The sequence below is a fragment of the Chrysochloris asiatica genome, unplaced genomic scaffold, assembly GCF_000296735.1.
Source record: "Chrysochloris asiatica unplaced genomic scaffold, ChrAsi1.0 scaffold00172, whole genome shotgun sequence".
Taxonomy (NCBI): Eukaryota; Metazoa; Chordata; class Mammalia; order Afrosoricida; family Chrysochloridae; genus Chrysochloris; species Chrysochloris asiatica.
The window spans coordinates 2,524,534-2,532,676 of NW_006408690.1; the positions used below are offsets into that span (position 1 = coordinate 2,524,534).

At 37.1% G+C, this 8,143-nt stretch overlaps 1 protein-coding gene across 1 annotated transcript in view; it reads left to right on the forward strand.

Moving 5' to 3' along the window:
• Window positions 1-8,143, forward strand: part of MYO3A (myosin IIIA) — a 410,482-nt gene that overhangs the window by 227,693 nt on the left and 174,646 nt on the right. The window contains exons 17-18 of the mRNA XM_006871683.1: window positions 1,250-1,460; window positions 6,625-6,772. Coding sequence (XP_006871745.1) covers window positions 1,250-1,460; window positions 6,625-6,772 — 359 coding nt within the window. The remainder of the gene's footprint in view (window positions 1-1,249; window positions 1,461-6,624; window positions 6,773-8,143) is intronic.

Genomic DNA, 8,143 nt, shown 5'->3' on the forward strand with positions numbered 1-8,143 from the left:
TCGTTTGATTTCTTGACTGCTGCTTCTGTGAGTGTTGATAGTTGATCCAAGAACAATGAAGTCCTTGACAACTTCCATCTTTTTATCAGAAATGGAAGGAATAGCCAGACAACTTCCATGATAAGATTCCAGTTTCACAATCTGATAATTATTAGAAGAGTTATCACCAACCAGAAGAATGAGTTGTAGTAGAGATGTTGTAGATATCAAGAGCATATGGAGAAACAATTAACCAAACTAAGAGATGATTGTGATGATTAAAAGCCTATTTCCCTATAGCAGGAAACAGTCATGTAGGTTACCAAAGGTTAATATTAGTAGGAATATATTGCTGTTGTTGTTAAGTGCCATCGAGTTGGTTCAGACTCATAGTGAACCTCTATAGGGATTCCAAGGAGGGACTTGGGGGATTGAACTGCCCACCTTAAAGTTAGAACACCAATGTTTGTCCTAAACTGCCACACCAGGAATATAGTAAAATTAATTATGGCACTTTCTGGAATAGCCACTAGTGGAAAATAGACATTTTATTAAAATGATTTCTAGTTGAAGTTACAAGGAATTACCGCCAAAACTAGGCTTCATAGCAAGGAGGCTTTATAAAGTTGCATTATTTCAGTTAGGCACCAATTCTGCCAATTCTATCTCATTAACGAGTCCTAGTGTGGCACCGTAGAATAAGCACTTGACCACAAGGTCAGTTTGAATTGCAAGGACAGCAGTTCAAACTCACTAGCCAGTCCTCAGAAACCCTTTATAGGGTTGTTATGAGTCAGAACCGACTGGATTTCACTTAACAACAACAACAGCAAGTATTTCCCAAACCTGATCATGTGTCTTTATCTTCATAACCACTGTTCTTGTGCACATCATCCCATCTCACATTTGTTCATTCCACATCCAATCTTTCTTTAATGTTTTTTCAAAGATAATTTGTTTTATCAACACTCTGTTTCAGTTGTTGTTGGTATGTGCTGTTGAGTGGGTTCCGACTAATAGCGACCCTCTACAGGGTTTCTGAGGCTGTAGATCTTTATGGGAGCAGAATCTGTGACCTCAATGCCATTCTTCAAGTTGTGCCCCCATTCTCATGATCCTTTTCCAGATTGTTCCTCCCCCACTCACAGAAGCCCACTGCCATATAAGATCTATTTTTGATCTTTTCCAGTTGAATTGAGACTTTTGTATCCCTTAGGAAGTGGCCTCGTTGCCAGAATGTTTTCTAATGATGTATCTGTTTATTTTTCAGCGGCTTCTTTGCTTTGCATTCAGGCAGATGAGCTGCAAGAAGCTCTCACCTCTCACTGTGTGGTGACTAGAGGAGAAACAATTATACGTCCCAACACTGTAGAAAAAGCCACTGATGTCAGAGATGCAATGGCTAAAACGTTATATGGGCGTCTCTTTAGTTGGATCGTCAATCGCCTTAACAGCTTGTTGAAGCATGACACACCATCGAGGTACAGTTTTTGATAGAAACCTTTTCCCCCAAATTTCAGGTGATAGGAATCTGTTTTCTTATATATGGATTTGTATCTCAATCCCTTTGTAGATGTTCCTAATTGGCATCATTCCATCATCAACGCTCTGTTTCAGTTGTTGTCGTTGTGTGCCGTGGAGTGGGTTCTGATCATAGCAACCCTGTACAGGATTTCTGAGGCTGTCAATCTTTATGGGAGCAGAACGCCTTATCTTTCTCCCATGGAACAGCTGGTAGTTTCAAACTGCTGACCTAGCGGTTCACAGCCCGATTCATAACTACTACACTACCAGAACTCCTTTCTGTTTCAATAGATCTGCTTTATTTCCTAATAGTACCACTTTATTATGCCATAAGATGATGGTGGTGGTGGTTGTGTGTCGCTAAGTCACTTCCGACTCATAGAGCCCCTGTATAGGATTTCCAAGGCAGTAAATCTTAACAGGAGCAAAAAGTCTCATCTTTCTCCTACAGAGCAACTGGTAGATTCAGACTACTGGCCTTGCAGTTAGCAGCTACAATTTTTAAATTGCTGCACCATAATAACTGCAGTAATGTGAATAAACACAATAGAAAGGGAATTTTAGAATGTAATGTTTTGCATTATTTCAATTTGAAGATGTATCATGAATTGTATGCCATTTTAGACATGCTACATAAAATGTCGATTCAGCATTTTTCCCTTATCTTAACTCTCACTAGAACCTTGTTAAGTGTATGTGTTATGACCTCCATTTTTCAGTGGCATATAGCTCCAGAGTATAGCAGATAACTAGTAAATGGTAAAGATAGGATGGAAGCACTATTGTAACCTGTAACCTGACCATGAAGCCTACAGCCTTTTAAATGCTTCATCTTAGAAATACAGACAATGGCAACCCCAACTGGCTGAGAGTTATATACCCCAGAGATTGTGCATACATAGAAGTCATTACATTTACATCTAACACTTTGTTCTGCCAGAAATTACACAATCTTCAGAAACATTGCACATGGAAAACCAAGATAGGTGCCTACCTTAAGATCCATTCTTTATATCTGTTGATTAAATATTAAAGACCATTTGGGGTAAACAATTCATTGTTGTTTTCCTGCTAAAATGCATATCACAGTACTGTCCAGTGCAATGATCTATTTATTCCACAGTGTTCTTAACTCCCTGTCCTTCCAAACTGCTTCTGTAATGCTATGCTGGTTTGTACTCTATTTTTGTTGGGTCTGAAAATCACAATCCAATTTGTATGTTATGATTTAAGCTGGTTAATATAGTTGTTTCTTCATATGTGGCAGTCTACATGATGCCAAATTTTCAAAAGAAAATGGAAAAATTCAGGTATGGAATTTTGTAGCTTCTGAATGTTCAATATAATGCAAGCAAGATATTCATAAACTGGGCCTCATTTTGCTAGTTATCATATGCATGTCTGGTACTAAATGGCTTCCTAGGAGGATATGACTTCAAAACAAGGTCTTTTCCAACTTATCTGCTGAAAATATCCATTATTTCTGCTAAATGAGTACTTTTGTTCATAGGCACTAATGAAAAATATTCAAATCTTAGATTAATTTCTTTATTATTTTTTAGAAACAAGCCCACTGGAATAGTTTTAGTGCAATACTGTCAAGATTTACTCTATGATTTGAGAGACCTTGTGTTCTATTCCAGGCTTTACCACTCACATACTGCGTGACATTAGGCAGGTCAATGATTTCTCTGGGATTCTTCTTCCACAGCTATTAAATGAGGGTATTAAACAATGATCCATTTAAAGTTGTATTTTAAAAATATTTTATTGATAGGTGTTTTGGAGCCTTTAGATCTCTTGAAAATTGTATATGTTCTTCACTTAAAGCAAAACAAAACAAAACAAAATGGATACATGAGGGGGGGGCTTCAGAAATTTCATGAAAAAAAATTATCTTTTAATTCTAATTTTTCATGGATTTTTTGAGGCCCCCTATTATTTGTCATACCCCCAATATTGTATACAGTTGTGATTCTATAACCCTCATACAGATCCAGTATAAGAATTCCTAAACTAGATCATGGGTCCCTTCTGGCTGTGACACAATATTATTATGTTGTTGTTAGGTGCCACTGAGTCAGTACTGACTCATAGTGAATTTATGCACAAAAGAAACACTGATCTCTCCTGTGCCAACCTCACTATCGTTGCTACACTTGAGCTCACTGCTGCTGCCACTGTGCCAATCAGTCTCATTGGGGAGAAGGGGGATCTTCTTTTTCGCTGACCCTCCACTTTACCAAGCATGATATCCTTCTCCAGGGACTTGTCCCTCTTCCTGATAATATCTGAAATATGAGAGACAAAGTCTGGCTTCTAAGGCGCGTTCTGGCCATATTCCAACACAGTTTTGTTTGTTCTTTTGGTGGTCCATGGTACTTTTAATATTCTCCTCCAACACTATAGCTCAAATGCATCAATTCTTCTTCGGTCTTCTTTATTCATTTTCTAACTTTCACATGCATATGAGTCTATGGAAAATGCTATGAATTGGATCAGGCACATCTTAGTTTTCAAACTAACATCTTTGTTCTTGAACACTTTTAAGAGGTCTTGTGCAGCAGATTTGCCTAACACAGTACGTCGTTTGATTTCTTGAGTGTTGATGGTTGATCTGAGCAAAATGAAGTCTTTGACAACTTTAATCTTTTCTCCATCTCTAACCCTATACAGGGTTGCTATGGGTCAGAATCAACTTGATGACACTTAACAACAACAACAACACAATTATTGTACAATTAGTTAAATGCTTACTTCTGTGGGATCTAGTGGTACCAAGAAATAATAGTTCTGCTACCATCATAAATTTGAAGTTGACATCTTGCCTCATATAACCACATAAAATTACACTTTTTAAAATGGAAACTTTGGGAAATATTTGGATAGCTTTCCTTTTTTGAATCGGTCAATATTAAAGTATTCTACACCTTTGCATTCTTAATTCAGTCACTTCCTCCGAACATTGGCAGCATGCTTCATTTCACATCACACAGTGCCTGGCTGTCATTTCCAAGAGAGTACCTTTGACTGCCTAGCATGGGGAACTAAGAGGAAACATTTATGTTTTCCTTTTTTAATTCACACAAAAAATAACTTTACAATGTGTGAGGGAAGAGAGTGGGAGATGAGGTACATACGTTTTGACCAAGTATCAAACAAACCAGAAAATTGCATTTTTGATAAGATATCAAATTGTGTTCTTTATGTTTTGTGTTTTTAATCATTTACTTTCTTGTTGTTGAGACTATACAAAGCAGAATATACATTGCTTCCACAGTTTTTACATGTACATTTCATTAACAGTTATTACATTCTTTAAGTTGTAACCCAAATGCTCAACAAAGCAAGTTTCTGTTTTCATAATAAACATCCCATTGTCAATTCACCTTGAGTATTGATAGTACCCTGAAGTAAATACTAGCTTTTCAGTCTTTAAAATTATTTCTCTTACTGCCAAGAGGACTTTTGTCAATGGTTAGAATAATAACCTTTTCAATGTGTTCTTTTTTCCCATAGTGGATGGTGTTTTCATGACTATGCACTGATTTGAGCAGTTGTTGAGTTGGAATTGTTTTGCTGTAAAACAGACTTCAGGGAATACATGTGCATTCTTTAAGTTGTACAACCATTCTCATCCTCCTTTGCCAAAATTTTCATCCCCTGATCAAAAGGGAGAAAATATAAAACAGAATTTCAAATTCTCATGAAATTCAGAATTTCTGGAGCCATTGAGGCTGGAAGAACCCCGAAACTAAAGCCCTGAAATCATCTTTAAGCCTTAAGCCAAAATTATCCCCTGAAGTTTATTAAAACCAAAAAGTCATTTAGCTTACCTAGAAAAACATGTCTGTCTTAAGCATTTTGCCCTTTTAAGAACTATCTTCATGGGATCAAATTGGCAACAGCAACTTTAAAAAATAGATCGTTGTATTTTCAAAGTATTTAGCTATAAATAAATCCTTATTGTTATCTTTTTCAAATGATGCCATTTCTACTAGATAAATAAATGAAAACAAATATTCCAAAAGAAAAGAACAATTATTTCAAATAATCAAAATATTGGTAATAAGATATTTTAATTGCTGATCTAAAATGAAAAACTGTATATACTCTTTAATAGAATATTTGGTTGCTTAGTATGGATTTTACTGAAACCATTTTTGATGGGTTCTGAGCGCTAGCCCATTTTTCTCTGACTTACTCAATGCTATACCTTTGTGCCTTCAAATCCTTAAAAAGAAAAAAAATAGTCCTTATTTTTTTGCTTGTTTAAATGCATAAGATAGTGTATAGGTGTGGTTTCTATTAGGAAAATATTGTGCAATTTAGATGTTCAAATCAATACGGTCTCCATTATTATGTTCTGTGGAAAGAAACTTTCCCTTTTTAAAACAAAAACAAAAACATTTTATTGTGAATTGGGTGAAGGTTTACAGGGCAAATCAATTTCTAACTCAATAATTCCTACATATTTTGTTTCATGTCATTGACTGCAGTCTCCACAGTGTGACATCACTTAATCCACTTGGCTGGTTCCTATTTTCATTCTTTCTTCTTTCCTAACCCATCCTGACTTCTGAACTTTGCCCTTTGGCAAATGCTGCCTTTATGATCTCATATGGATGATTATTCTAATGAGTGAAAGCATCCCTTCCTTGTGTTATTGTTCACCTATGGACTTGTCTGTTGTTTGACTAAAAATTGAACCACAGAGATGAATTCGGTTCCAGGTCTAATGCGTATCTAAAAGCCATTATCTCAAGGAATTCCACCATACTGTTATCAGACCAGTAAGTCTGGTCTTCTTTATGATTTTGAGTTTAGTTCCCCATTTTTCTCCCACTCCATCCAGCACCTTCTAATGTGATCTTTTCAGAGTGGTTGATAGTGGTAGCCTTGCACCATCTAGTTCTTCTGGTCTCAGGGTCATGGACACTGAGGTGTGAGTGGTTTCCATTGGATTAATGGGGAAGGAAACCATTTTTAATTAAGGTCATAGTCCTGATAGTAGTTCTTTGCCAGATCGCAAAAGAGTACTCAGAAATAATCCTCTTTCCATTTTCTACTCATTGTTTATACTTCTTAAGGTCTAAAAAAAAGTCTCTTTAATTCTTTCAGTAGAGATGGAGATGAACTGAGCATTGGCATTCTTGATATATTTGGCTTTGAAAATTTCAAGAAAAATTCCTTTGAGCAGCTTTGCATTAATATTGCAAATGAACAAATTCAGTTTTATTTCAACCAGCATGTGTTCGCATGGGAACAGGTAAGTCAAGTATTATAAAGATGCATGCATGTGTGAGTTAATGAAGATTTATACTAATGAAGTCTGACCTAAATCATAGTCTTTAATACTTGAAATATTTAATAACTCATAGCAAAAACAGAAACATTAAAAAGAAGAAGCTAACATGGGCGGCTAGGGTGAAGGTCAGTGAGGTTTGCCGCCAGCAATATGCCAGAATACCAAGCAAAGCAGATCCAGGACAGAGCTCCAAAACTCAGAACCACAGAGATAAGAATATTAAAAAGGTTTTAAGGCTTGTAGCTAATGGGATTTGTCGCAAAAGTAAGAAATTGTGTACTTTTGAATCTGCCGGGCTCAGTGGCCTTAGCCCACAACTTGGGTGAGACCAATCGGCAAGACCAAGCAGGGGAGCAGACACACCATGGAAAAATGCTGCGAGCAAAGGTGAACAATACGCTTTGTTGCTTTGGTTTTTGTTCATTGCCTCCCCCACTGTTTGTGCACCTCCTTTATGGTGACTAGAAGGGGTGCCTGAGCGAGTGGACAACCCCCCCCCCAACCTTCACCAATGGTGGGTTGTTCTGCCACACCTGCACACAGATACTCTCAGACCAAGAGCTGGCCCTGAACTGTTTTTTGGGGTTTTTTTGTTGTTGTTTTTTAATACAGTAAAGGCCAAGACAGGGGTGTAGAGAGGGAAAGAGAGTTTTAAAACAAAACAGACCAAAAATTAAATTAAATCCTGAGGTACAGCATAACAGCCAACAGTGGCATCTTGAAATCTGTCAGACAGATTTGAAGGTAAGAAGCTAAAGACAGGACATTAAAGTCATACTGATATTAGGCTACCGATTTTTTTTTTTTTTCTCTTCCTCCTCTCCCTTTTCTGTGATTATAGACTACAGTATTCAGTCTAGTTTTGTCTTTTTGGTGTTGTTGTTGCTTTTTTGGTTTTTGGGGGTTTTTTTGCTCATGCTATTTTGCTGTTGTATGGTCCCCCTTCTACCTTTGGGGGAACCTTTCTCTCCCTGTATTACCCAAGAAGAGACAGCAGCTGCTGCCATATAGTCAAGCTACAACTACACTCTATAAAACACCAAAATCCAGGCAAGGACCAATACCAACTGACATATACCAGGAAGGCACCTGTAAAAGTTTATTTGAGTTAAACAATAGAAAGAGTGAAAAGGAAGCCCACATCCTGATCACATCTACCTGGAAGCATAAAAAATACCAAAACATGTACTCAGTTAGGTATTAAGACCACAGATAAACACTAAACATGTCCAAGATTCAAAAGCAGGTGACCATATCAGCACATGTCCAGAAACAAGATAAAATGTCTGAGACAAATGACCTAGAGGTAGACCTGGACTCCATTCTGGAAGG